Source organism: Solanum dulcamara, chromosome 7 (assembly GCF_947179165.1).
Source record: "Solanum dulcamara chromosome 7, daSolDulc1.2, whole genome shotgun sequence".
Taxonomy (NCBI): domain Eukaryota; kingdom Viridiplantae; phylum Streptophyta; class Magnoliopsida; order Solanales; family Solanaceae; genus Solanum; species Solanum dulcamara.
Genome location: NC_077243.1, coordinates 19,202,495 through 19,216,918, shown reverse-complemented (window position 1 = coordinate 19,216,918; position 14,424 = coordinate 19,202,495). Strand labels below are relative to the sequence as shown.

General features: G+C 36.9%; 1 protein-coding gene across 1 annotated transcript; it reads left to right on the top strand.

Annotated features, from left to right (window-relative positions):
- The first annotated feature begins 2,085 nt into the window (after nucleotides 1-2,085).
- LOC129895601 (pre-mRNA cleavage factor Im 25 kDa subunit 2) lies at nucleotides 2,086-9,047 on the top strand. Its single transcript, XM_055971329.1, has 7 exons — nucleotides 2,086-2,402; nucleotides 2,611-2,656; nucleotides 5,483-5,576; nucleotides 5,675-5,748; nucleotides 7,527-7,613; nucleotides 8,350-8,460; nucleotides 8,645-9,047. Exons 1-7 carry the CDS (start codon nucleotides 2,284-2,286, stop codon nucleotides 8,714-8,716), a joined length of 603 nt encoding a protein of 200 aa, XP_055827304.1. The 5' UTR covers nucleotides 2,086-2,283; the 3' UTR covers nucleotides 8,717-9,047.
- Nucleotides 9,048-14,424: the final 5,377 nt, after the last annotated feature.

The following is a 14,424-nucleotide window of genomic DNA, read 5'->3' as shown; positions in this document are numbered from 1 at the left end:
AAGGATGGTTGTTAGTTATTTCATCCTTGAATTTATTTGTACGCATTTTGTTCTTATTTGATGGAGAACACTTATTATAGGATGGTAGTTCTTGCTCAAAAAGTTACCAGAATCTCTATCAATTGCACCATAATACAATCATTTGCATTTTTCTTTGAATTTATATTTAACTCCTTGAATTTGTTTGCTAGAAATTTACTTGTACACATTTTGTTCTTATTTGATGGAGAACACTTATTATAGGATGATAGTTCTTGATCGAAAAGTTACCAGAATCTCTATCAATTGCATCATAACACAATAATTTGCATTTTTTTTGAATTTACATTTAACCCTCACTCTATGAGCTTCATTGGGCCTTAACTTAATCTGATAATTGTATTCTATTGTATAATTTGCCAAAGCCTTTCTAGATTGTTTAATGTTTAGCATTTTCAAAAATCATTCCAAGTTCAAAAATAGCAATTTCACATTCATCATCATACCTGACTTTTTTACTCTTCCTTCTTCCTGGTTGATCAACACCCCTAACAGCTTCTACATTTATCACATTTATGCTATCATCACTATCACAGTCTGAGCTATCAATATACCCTTCATCTCATCACAATCTGCTAACATATCTATCATTCTTATTTCTTTCAATATCTTCAAAGCCACTATCAATACCAGCTTCACCTACTGGTATTTCTTCAAGTACTTTTTTTTTCTCCTAGGAGTAGGATTTCTTTTGTTCCTCCATTCAGCTCTAAAGGATTTCAATTCTTCATTAACATCTGAACCATCTTCATTAGGAATGACATTTATATCTGAGTCACTACTAGGCAGATTTGACTCAACCTGAGACTCATTTACATCTGAAACAACCTCAGTCTCATTCACATTTGAAACAGTCTCATTCTCTATATTTTCATTAGTATTTACATCCACAGATTCATCAACAAAGTCTGACCATGCTAAAAGACTAGCTGGAGTTGGCAATTTCTCTAACTCATCAATTTCATGGACCACATAGACATGAAGGTCATCACCATCTATTAAGTCTTTCACATAGTCTAACAATTGAATATCAAAAGTAACTTGGACAAATTCATTGTTAATTTTATTTTGACTGTAAAAAACCTTCATATTTGTGTACCTAAGGTCTTTAGTGTATGAAAGAAACTCGACAAGGCTAAAATGATCTTTATCAATGGCAACGGCAAATACATCTATTTCTCCTTTGTAAGTAGGGTTAGGGCCTGCGATAACACGATCCCCATGATGAAAATATGTCAATACATAGTCGTTCATAGCTCAAAAAGAAGACTCCCAACACAAGGAAATACCCCCCAAAACCCTTACTTTATCAGTGCAACTTTAAAAAAAAAAATTAGTTACAGAATGCTAATAAAGAGAGTGAAAACAACCAGAACATACACCTTCTTCAAGAATGAAACACACAAACACAAGAAGTAGTTGATAGAACCTTCAATTTCTCCAATGTCAAAAATCCCAATAAAATAACAATGTGCAAATGAGGTGTATCGACGCCCTAATTAGGAGTTGCAAGCAATCGGATTTGGAGGCTATGCGGAGGGAGGGATAGACCGAAAAAGTATTGGAGAGAAGTGATTAGACAGAATATGACGCAACTTCATATCACCGAGTACACGACTTTAGATAGAAAGGAGTGGAGATCGCGTATTATGGTAGAAGGCTAGTAGGGGTAGAATGTTGTCTTGCCCTGTGACGGTTTAGGGTTGGTCTTAGGTCTAGGCGTGCCATTATAGTTGTATTGTTATTGCCCTTTGATTATCACATTATTTTGCTATTGGTATTATTCTTTCCTTATATAATTTGCATTTCTTTTCGTTTTAGCCACTATGATATTTATATATATTGTTGTTCTCTCTTTCTTGGGATTGATATTTTTGAGCCGAAAGTCTTTCGAAAACAATTTCTCTATTTTAATGAAATAACAATAAGATCTGCATACACTCTATCCTCTTCAAATTCTATTTGTGAAATTTCACTGAATATATGTTGTGTTGTTGTTGACTTATAAGTAAAAATGGAAAGCCAGTCCAAATAGGCTCCCAGAATAGCCGGTTCGGATCCAGTGAAGGCCCGGTGGACAGTTCCACAATCTAAGCAATTTCGTCTTTAGTCCAGAACCATCCCATCAACGGCAAGGGGGCATTCCGAACCTCAGTCCTCCCGTTGGCGACATTTAATTCCGGAGACGAAAGTAGCATAAAAACCTCGTCATTTGCATAGCGAATCACGGAAAAGAGAAAGAAAATGGTAACGTCTTCGGTTGTCAACACATACCCGCTCTCCAGCTATACATTTGGTACTAAGGAGCCCAAAATGGAGAAGGACACCTCCGTCGCTGATCGCCTTGCTCGTATGAAAGTCAAGTATAGTTTCTTTTTTTTTTCATAATTGAAATTCTGATAGATTTTTCCAGGTAAGTAGATCAAAAATCCTTAAACCCTAGGTAAAACTCTTACGAAACTGGATCACACTGGCCGCTTCTAGTAGTTCGATTATTATCCTTAAGCAGCTACAAAAACGTTTCTTCTCTTTTTGGAATTTAACGAACTTTGTTTATGACGTGATTTGCAGCTACTTGAAGGAGGGCATGAGGACTAGCGTCGAAGGAATTCTCTTGGTAAGCTTTTGCATTCTATATCTCAACTTATATTATGTTCCTATTTCCATCTAAGGAAAATGATCATTTTATGGTTAATATCTACACATGCTTACCTTTGTTCAGTTATTGCCCTAGATGGTTACTATTTTTGTTAGTTTTTGCCACATCTAGTTGCTAGAAACTCATTAGCTGTCATTAAGCTGCAACAAATGAGCTCCACATTTGCTTGATTCAAATAGTGGCTTTGATGCAGTGATTGTGCTTTTAGTTTAGTTGATATTAAGATCTTTAGTCTTAGTTTAGTCTAATTTTTTTCTCCGACATGACATATGGTTGTCAACTTGTCATCACTTGTAGAAAAAGGGAGCGTTCAGCATTCTCAACACTCTTGCATAACTTCTGTATGCAATTGTTTGGATAAGGTTTTTGAGATTTATGTCGAAGGAAATATCCGTATTGGAAGTATATGATTCTTCCATTATCTATCTAAGATTTTCTTTGACTAAGAAAACAAGAGTCAGAATGGGAACTAAATTTCCATTCTGTTTTATAATATTTCTTCATTTCCATTAGCTGCCATTTTTGTAGCTCCTTTTTTTTGGAAAAGATCATGTACTTTCAGATCAGTTTCCTGTGTTATAGGAGAAATCTTTACATGTATTTATCCATGAATAGTTACTTTCATCACATCAGTACAACTACCAATCAAAGTTACCAGTTTCAAATAAAACAAACTAAAACTACCAATCATAAGAATTCGTTTTCTGGATAGTAGCTTTCCAGATCTTCAGGTTCTCTTGGCATCTTTATACACATAACCATGCTAAAGGGAAGTAGACTGATTTCAGTAGACCTCTCTCTCTCTCTCGTTTTATTTGCCATCTTCCAATCTGGGCCGGGGGGGTGGTGGTGGTTTCTAGAGCACCAGGACCAAACTTTCTAATTTTCAGTTTCAATTCAAACATCCATTTCTTAATCTTATTGAAACAAAATTTAGAAATTAAGAAATTATATTAAAAGTTAGTCTAGGTTACAACTTTATATAATTGAAAATTAGACAATGCACGAAAAAGTTTAGTCTAAGACAAAGATGTTTGACTCCCTAAATGCCAAGTATCATATTAAGTGGACTTGGAGGTACTTGAGAAGTTCTTTCGGGAGAGAGGTTAAGTAAATAGTGAAGCAATATAACTTTCTCAACGAGTTTAATTCAATTGGGGAAAAAGTGATCTTTTTAGGAAAACTGGTTTTTGTACGAGCTAATGGGGAGAAGAAGAATCATAGGGCTTCACTAGGAGTTCTTCTGCATTGTTCAGTGGATTGGAGAGTGGTTACTGGACATTGACCTTTGTTTCTTAATCTCTCTTAGTGATTATAGCCATTAATAGATGGCACTTCATTCATTGAGCTGGCTTCCATTTAATGTCTTATATAGCTTGCTGCTTCATCATCTGTAGCTATTTACTGAAAATGTTTATAATAAGAGGGAAGTTACATAGAATACTACTCCATATAGTGTTCCTTATCTGTAAAAAAGAAAGGAAAATAGAATTTCTATGTAGTGTTACAGTTCCTGGTTTCAGATGTACGAAATGTTAGGTACTAGACGTTTAATTTTAGGTCGATTACAATTTGTAGCTAGAACTTCTAAAATTGCTGGCGATCTGTTCACTTTAGGGGATATTGGATTATATTCAAATTTAGTCCTGGGTCAGGGTGCTTGCAAATGAAAAAATTTCGTGGAATTAGGATTTAAACATTAAGAAGCTAGTAATGGAAAAACTCAAAAAAAGATGAGCAGGACGAGAAGAAAGATCTCAACTACAAGAAGAAGAGAGCGTTGAAGAGAACAAATGCTCTCTTTTCTTACAACAGAAACTTATATGTCTTGAATAAGAATCTCATGAGGTTGTTACTAAAAAATGTCCTAGTTCAGCCTGAATATTGAGCTCTTAATTCTGATCAAAAGATGTGCAATGGGAAACTGATTTAACTTTTAACATATGTCAATTGTTGAAACAGAGAAAAGCTATGTAACGGCTATGTTAATATTAAACCTTATAAAAAAAAAGGCTATGTGAATATAAAGGGGAGGGGGCAGGTATCCCGTGGACGGTTATCAATTTTCTTTTAAACGTTACCAAAAAAATGGTTATGTTAATATTAAGGGAGATCTTTTTCCGCAGCAACTTTGGTTTATAGAGTTATGATTAATTGGTCTTAAGCTACTCGCTAATTTCCATTACCTTACTACATATGTGCTTATGTTTTCTTCTTCAACTAGAGCTTTATAATCTGTTTTCGCAATCACATTCCAGCTACCACCCACCTCAACAGTCAGCTTTATCCCTGCTTCCTTACAACTTTGTTTTTAGCTAGTTGGTCAATGACTATCAAGCTCTCTCAATGGGAGAAAAAAATAATAGGTCTCAAGCAACTTAAGTTTCAACTTTATTTCGAACTGTTTATAGTTGTAAAAGGAGGAGTACTCGTCCACTTAAGATCATCTGTTGGTTGTTTCTTCTTTCACTTGTTTCAAAAGATACCAAATTCTATTTTCATACTAGAGGCGATTTATACCTGTTAATTGACTTAATTTTGGCACAAACGTCAAGTCGATTAGTTAGAAGTTGATTGTATAGATGATTGGGCAGCTTTCATAGGAAATCATGTATTTGTGTAAGATTTTCTACTTTTTGTATACTTTTTGTATGCGGGCTACTTAATGCCCTTTTGTTAATAACATTCTTACTTCATAAAAATAAGGTTGGTTTTGTAATTTTAGAGTTCGATTCTATGGAGTAAATTAGGATGATGTGCAATTCCTCTGGTTTGAATTCACAGGTACAAGAACACAATCATCCTCACATTCTTCTTTTGCAAATTGGGAACACATTCTGCAAACTTCCAGGTGGACGCTTGAAACCAGGAGAGAACGGTATGTTTCGTTTCTGATTTTAACTGGATTTCATAAATTTTTTGCCAAGCTTTGACATGGGATACTAGCGTTTCTGTTTTCCATTTTTACATGTGCAGAAATTGAGGGTTTGAAAAGGAAACTCTCTAGTAAACTTGCAGCTAATTCTCCTGGCCTTCAGCCAAATTGGCAGGTATGCTTATAAGCGTTACGCCTTTTGGTAGTGTCTTTTCTTTTGTGTGGGAGGAAGATACAACAACATATCCACTCTAATCCCACGTGGGGTCTGGGGACGGGTGGTGTGTACGCAGACCGATCCTACCTTGTGAAGATAGAGAGATTGTTTTCAAAAGACCCTTGGCTCAAGGAAAAATTGTTCTAAGCAGATGATGAAAAGGACATATAGTAGTGAAGAAACCATGATAAATTAATAGAGAACAAAACAGTAGTGACAACAAATAATATGACAATTGAAGCAAAGGAAAACAACAAGTGGTACTATAGAATCATAGTATAAGATAAAAGAAAAGTAGTAATAGTACAAGGGTAAGAAAAACTAGATAATGATCGACTACCTATTAGCCTTCTGCCCTGATTCTTGACCTGCATATCCTCTTATCTAAGGTCATGTCCTCGGTAAGCTGCAGGCGAGCCATGTCATGTCTAATCACCTTTCCCTAATATTTCTTCAGCCTACTTCTACCTCTCTTCATATCCACCATAGCCAACCTTCTTACACCTTACACCTTCTCGCCGAATCATCAGAGCATCTCTTCTTCACATGCTCAAACACCTCAGTCTCACTTCCCTCTTGTCCACCAGAGGCCACTCCCACCTTGTCCTAAATCCTCGTTCTTATCATATCTCTCCTAGTATGCCCACACAATCATCCCAGCATCCTCATTTCTGCTACTCTCATCATCTCGACATGCGAGTTCTTGATTGGCCAACACTTCGCTCCATACAACATAGTTAGTCTAACCACCACTCTATAAAACTTACCTTTAAGTTGTGGTGGAACATTCTTAATCCCACAACACATCAAATGCTAGCCTCCATTTCATCTACCCCACTCCAATGCAATGTGTAGCATCATCATCAATCCCTTTTCCTTGGATTATTGACCAAAGATACTTGAGATTGTCTTTGTTGGGGATGACTTGTGTATCAATCCTCATTTCCGCATCTGCTTCATGAGTCATGTCACTAAACTTGCATTCCAAATTTTTTGTTTTACTCTTGCTCAACCTAAACTCCTTAAGGACTCCTGAGTTTGTCTCCAAACCTCCAGTTTATCATTAACTTCGCCGCGTGTCTCGTCAATCAATACTATGTTATTTGCAAATAACATACACCATGACACCTCCCCTCGGATATGTCGTGTCAGGTCATTCATCACCAAGGCAAATAAGAACGGGATAAGAGCTGATCCTTGATGCATTCCCATCATGATCGGGAAGTCTCCTCCCACTATTCTATGTGGGAGGAAGATAAACGAGCAAAAAGGGTGGGGTGAAGGGCACTCAGGACTTTTAGTGGCAAGAGTGCAACACATGATATGTGGGTTAGGCCTATGTCATGAGTTCGAACTCTGCCGCATGCAAAAACCTGGTATGTAAGTGGAGAAGCGTAGATGGGCAGGGCATAATTTACTGAGTTTCAAACCATACGGTAGTTGTCCCTTGGGGATTCCTCGTGTACTATTTTTTTTGTTTTTTTCTATGGAGAATAGGTGGTCCCGTTGTTGCTGACCTGTTTTGTCTGAAAAAGATTGTCCTCTGTAAGTGACTAAGTGCATTATGCAAGGGAATTCTTTTTTTAAATTCTTATTAATCTCTTTACAAGCTTTGATAGCTCCTATAAGGTTCTGCTTATCAAGCCATTGATAGTCATTCAAGTGTTTTATCTATTTCTCCTCTCTTGTAATATTAGTTAATGCCTTTTGCTATGATCTTGCTTCTATCAATGCAGGTAGGTGAGTGTGTGGCCATCTGGTGGAGGCCAAATTTTGAAACTATAATGTATCCATACTGCCCTCCACACATAACAAAACCCAAGGTAGAGTGTTATAAATGTTTTCCTAAGATGCCTGATTTCTTCTCTTTTTTTTTCGGGGAAAGAGGGTGGGGGTTGGTTGGTTTGGAGTTAGAGAAGAAAACAGATATCCATTTTTCAGAATACGAAGGAATTCAAGTCCCTACTTATATTTGAACATGCAACCATGCATGATTGAAGGGCAAAACCCCCAAGCATTGGGTGTTTAATCTTCATATTATGATTAATAAGGGGTGTCACATGGGTGGGTTGGGCTGAATTTGGGTGGGTCAAAATGATTTGAGTTAATTGACCTGCCCAAAAGTTACTTGGGCTGAAATAGGTTGGGCTAAAATGGGCTAAAACCGGGTCATAACCCCCCCCCCCCCCAATTCTTTCTCTATATTTATTTCTTTGTTTGTTCTTTGATTATCTTTTAAGTACCTAATTAACTTTTTTCCCCTTTATTATGAGTATATATAACATATCAAACAAAAAAAGTCTCTTTGAAAATATTTTGACAGTTTCTCGTAGGTCTATTTGGAGCACATGTCAGCCCAATTTTTAGATGAGCTGAATTGGGTGGGTCAAAGGCTGAGCCTATAAATGACCCGCCCAAACTTGGACGGGTCATGTTTTTATGGGCAATTTTGCCGCCCCTAAATTTATTACTGAATATCAAAGATAAATCATCATAGTATTCTGAGTAGAGCCTTAGTTCCTCAGTTCCTCTTTCTAATTATTATCGTGGGCCATGCAGGAGTGTAAGAAGCTCTTCGTTGTTCATCTATCTGAAAGAGAGTACTTTGCTGTCCCAAAAAATCTGAAGCTTCTTGCAGTGCCATTGTTTGAACTTTACGACAATGTTCAGGTATAATCATTAATTTTCTCTTTTGCATCATAAGATATTTTCCCAAGTAGAGTGCCTAGAAGTCCTTTAGCAGTCAGTGTTGTCCCGACTGGTGGCAGTCTCATGTGCCTGTAACCACACCATTTTCGTAAACCATCTTGATACATGTTTATCATTCTATTGATTCTCTCTCAACTCATTGCAGAGATATGGACCTGTGATATCCACGATTCCTCAACAGCTTTCCAGATTCCAGTTCAACATGATCCACCAGTAGATTAGGTTATGGACATTCAGGAGCTCCTTCTGGCATACAATCGCAAAAGACATAAGATTTTTACTTGAGGTCCTATATTTTAAGAATGATAAACCTACTTTCTGACGTGATTCTTTCTTTTCCAATATGCATATCTACTGACTTTCGTGGATGCTTATTTGTTTTCGACTAGCTTCTTTATGATAGACATTATAGGTGTATTGTTGAAAGCTTTCATTGCCTTTCTGTTGTAATGTGCAATAGTTACACGTTGCCATGTATTTTTGTTTGTTTTTGAATGTTGACATGATAGATGGAATACGCAGCTCTTGGACAGAACTGTACTTACTGATCTCCCAGTGACACTGCTCTTTTGAGTTTTTGAGTTGAGTTTATACTCAGCATGAGATCCAGGTCATTTACATCACTCCATTGAAGACTCCTTTGTATTGTCTTAGCATCACGTTTTAATGAAACTAGACTTGTACAATTTCATTTTTCCTTTTCATGTAAAGGCTTCATCTTTCTGTCTGCGCCCAAGATAAGTGAATTGCATGTACAGATTTGTCGAGGCTTGTAATTTTGTTAGTTGCAATGTAATTTTACGACAGCGACGTTGAAGTTCGAGCAGTACTACATCTACCATTTACTTTTAATGTAATGGGGCATTCCATATTACCCATCTTTTGCTTAGGGCTTCTTTGGACATGCGGCATGGTATGATTTGAAATCAGATTGATCAGAAGTTGAAAGTTGAAGTTGAAGTTTTACTTGCAAGTATAAATCTTCTTACTTATTTCATGCTCCATAAATATATATCCATTAAATAACATTTCTAACATAAATAATGAGTACAACACTCATCTTGTTACCGTATATTTACTAGGAAGGTAAAAACTTTTCTTTATTTCATGCTTCACATAAGTATCCATCCATTAATAACATTACAAAACTTTTATATCCATCTTGTTATTGTACATTGTGTAACGATCTGTTTCTGTTGTTATGGATAAGCCAATGGGGGAGGAGTTTGGGCCAGAAAACTTTTAAGTAGTAACTTAGAAATTTTGAGTCTAGGCCAGACTTGGACAAAATCTGAGTCATGTGAGGTCTGATGTAATCCGGTAATGGATGAGGGATTAAATTATGAGTTTGATCATTTGAATTGATAGCCAAGACATTAAGGAGCTTGTATGGCTTTACAAAATCGAATTCGGGCGAGTAGAACTCCCGTAATTGATCTTGGCGTGAAAGAGTTACGTCAAAGATTGAGGTTTGTTGCGAATGGGGGCTTCACACTCAATTTCAGAGTTTCTATCTCCGTGCAACCTACCATGGAGGGATTATTTTCGCCATGGCAGAATGCTCCCACTATGGCGGGCCAGACGCGAATTTTATCTGGTAAAATATTCAAAAACGTTATTTTCTCTGTAATTTCGTTTTTGGAGAGCAAAAGGGTGTCCTAGGGCTATCCTTTTCAGTTTTTCACCAATTCTCGCGATAAATGTAAGTTAAATACTCCCCTATGATTCTTAGAACCTAAAATCCACGGTAATTATCTTAGAAGAGGGTTCTTGGCCTGAATCTAATGGTGGGAAAAATGCTAGTTGGGCGATAGGATCATGAGCTTGGCCAAGGGTATTTTCATGTAATCCGGGTAATTTAGGCCATTGTTCATTGATTGCTTGTGTTCTTTATTTGTTTTAGACCAAGAACAAGCCAAGACACTCCGAAAAGGAATAACTCAAGTTCCTTAAGAGTATTTAGGCTTGGTTCGAGGTAGGTGATGGTTTACTTTCCCATACGTGTTATGTATGCCCGTTAACTGTATCATTAATATTGACTGTATGTTTGTGAATAGAAAAGGATGGAATGAACCTAATGAAACTATTATTTGTGATCAATTGGATGTAATGAATTTGTTACCTAATTGTGCAAGTGTATGAACTATTCATTGTTGAGTGTAATTATGATTGTGAATATTGGATTGAGTACCACGCCGGTACATACTGAAACATGTGCCACGCCGGTACACCAACATTTTGGGTATGGATTCCATGAGAGAATCATCTTTGATTGTTGCATTTGTTATTGACATTGTGAAATTATGTACTGATCATGAACTGATAACTGGATAATGTATTTCTGTATATGTATGGTTTACTGTGTTGTGGTTACTTGTATATATTTCATTTACTGGAACGGCTGCATGATCCTACCACTAGACTTTTGTATGTACAAATACTACATTTGCTCTTTCTTTGTTGAGTACATGAAATCTTCAGGCGGCTACTGATAGACCTTAGCTAGGAGATCATTGACTTTTCCAATTCAAGAGTGAGCCAGTTCTTTCAGGCCGCTGTGGATTCATCTGGGACCTCAGTCCAATTACTTCGGATTTAGAACTTTTTTGATTTTATTTTATATTATTATTTTTGGGGTTGCATCCCCTTACTCTAGATTTTTAGTAGAGTTTTGGTACGATCATTTTCAGATTCTAAGGGTTAACTTCCGCAAGTTTATATTTGTTTGGATAGTTTTCTGAGTTTATAAGAACTTATTTTTAAAACTTGTTTCCATATCTTCAAATATCTGTTTCTGTATTAGGATGTTTAGTTTGGGGTATAATATTGATTTTCTCATCATAGGATTAGTGTGGGTGCCAATCATGACCCGGTTTGGATTGTGACAAAATTGATATCAGAGCCGTAGGTTCGTTGATCTCGTTGTACCAAAACGAGTCTAGTAGAGTCTTGCAGAGTGGTATGAAGAAGTCTATACTTTTCTTTGAGAGACATGACTTTAGGAAATCTCTCTATCTTCTTCTACCTTCGTGGTATAACTTGATTCCAATTGATATCTGGTGATCCAAATTGGTATCTAACCTCTTTCACTCTCTTGTCTGCAGATAGTTAACATGCGGTACAATGACGTCAGACCAGTAGCTCCAAATCAATAAGCCAGCAGAGGAGCCAACAGTGAGAAGACATGGCCGAGGCAGGGGTAGAGGCACCCCAGGCCGAGGTGGAAGAGAATGTGGAGATTGAGATTGAGGAAGATGCTGAACTAGAGGAGGATACAGAGGCTAGGACTGCAGGGCTTCCCTCTTTGGACCCAGCTATAGTTCATCAAATTTTGATTTTTCTAAGTGGGTTGGTCGGCTATGGAGCCATTTCCGCGGTGCAAGCCGTTCAAGCTCCAGTTTCTCATCTCGTTGTTGCTACAGTCCCTAAGATGGATGGATCATTAGGCGCTGGTGCCTTCTTTCCTCCACTTTTGGGTCCTGTGATGAATTAAACTAAGCACGAGATGCTGACCAACTTTTTGAAGTTGAAGCCTCCCGTATTTCATGGTTCTGAGAGTGAGGATACCTCTGAGTTCATCCTGGATTGCTATGAGAGACTTCATAAGTTGGGCATTGTATATCACCATGGAGTTGAGTTTGTGATTTTTCAGCTTCAAGGTGAGGCTAAGCAGGTGTGGAGAGCCTTTGTGGAATGTCGATCACCAGTTTTGCCTTCACTCACTTTGGTTTAGTTCAATGCCTTGTTTTTGAAGAAGTATGTGCCCCGGACTTTGAGGGATCCCAAAAAGGATGAGTTCATGGCTCTTGAGCAGGGTGGTACGACCATAACCGTTTATGAGGCTAAGTTCCATGCCTTGTCCAGATATGCTACACAGTTGGTGACCATAGAGGAGGAGAGGATCCGTTTGTTCGTCAAAGGATTGAATTATGAAATATATGTATTGTCTGTCCACATGACCTCTGTAGGAAAAAGTTTTAATGAAATGACAGACTTTATGAAGAAGGTAGAAGGAGTTTGACGGGATGGGCAGGCCAAGGCTTTGGCTAAGAAGCCTAAGAATGCAGGTAATTTTAATGGCTCCTACTCTAGAGGTCAGGTAGGTTGACAATTGCAGCCCGACCAATTCAGTAAACTATGCCCACTTCTACGGGTGGTTACTCAAGGACTCCACAACAGAATCCTACTCAGGATTGTTAGGGAGCTTCTTACACACCAGGCAGCTGATCTCTTTCTTAGAAAAGAAATTTCGTAAATTCTGCCTTTTTTCTCCCACCACAAGGCCATCCCTTGACCGCAATTGTTATAATTGTGGGGAACCAGGGAACATGAGGAGAGATTGTTCCCACCCTCACATGACTGATCCTGCACAGTAGCAGACCAGAGTAGTGGTACCAGCAACACTTTTTAACACAAGATAAAACCTTGTCTACTTGATGTAGTTAAGATTTTTAATTAGAAGGGATTTAGGGCCTAGCGACAACTTTTTTAACTATTAAGTGGCTCCTTTGTTACTCTGGAGCTGTCCTTTCTCTCGTTTTACATCCTCGTGGACGGACAAAAGAAAGGAAGTTACATAACGGGACACTGAAGGCTTGGAAAGTAGACAACAAGAGCACACTTGATATTTATACATAATTCCTTATACATATACACACATAAATACAATCGAAATGTTTGGGTGCTACCTTTCTACATAGATTCGTCCATGCTCTTGACTATGAGGTTACACTGAGTATTTCTTGTTGATTAATTTATTAAGTTGTCAATTTTGATAAATAATGAACGTATGATCATACTGAAGCACATGGTCATTTTACTACGTGCCTCTTTGATCATCACGACAATTATAATTACTTCCAACTACTTACAAGTGTTTAGAATAAAATAGTTGCTAATATTCTAACTAATCAGTTAGTTTAAGCGATCCAATTAAATTATTAGACAACTTGTATATTTAATTCACATGGAAGGAAAAATAATATTATTTGACAACATTATTTCTTGGGACATCATATTTTATCTGATATCAAAACCACGTGTGTTCCATATATTCATGAAAATCTCTTGTTTTTTGCAGCACAGACAAAGGATTGCTTTTAGTGGCTACTAATCAACATTAAATATTGTTACAATTTGCATTAGTTACTAATTATTCACCATATTATATTTTTGGGCAATTTTTTTGTTCTTTTCGGAGTTGCAGTTTGGATGATGCATGCAATGGTATATACCCCTTGCTGTTATAGTTCATTTTGTAGTTTACTAGGTTTTGGTAGCTTTGTGTAATATTAATCAGACGGATTCAGAATTTAAATTTTATGGATTTAATTTTTTATTTATCACAATTTCGATAAATTTTCATATATAATATTTTGCTTTGTGTCGAAAATTATGAGTTCAATTAAACAGAACCTATAAAGGTACATCCACCCTTTTCATATAAAATCAAAATCTTCGCTACACTCAACTTAAAAACATCTATGAAATCACTCACAAGAAACTCATCAAGTAAATCGTTCGAGTCTTTCGAGTACTAACGAAGTTTTAATTAAAGGCCTTTCATAACTTGGTCCCCTCCCCCTCCCCTTCCCCACTCCAAGTTTGTCACTTGCAATATGTGGATGCAAATTGAAGTATAAAAATGCAATCTCTTGTATAGTTTATTGAGTCAACAACATAAAAATGTTTAAAATTGGATTATTTTTCATGAAATGTAAGGGATTTGGAGTTATGAAAACAACTGTTCCCATCCAATTCACATGGATCAGAAAAATAATCTAATATATATGCATGCATGACACTAATAGAATCACTATATTAAAGTATATATTTCCTTTGTTTTTAATTGTTTGATGTTCAACGTAACTGCTGGCAGACGTTTAAAATTGTTGCTATTTTAACAATCAATAATGTACATGCAAG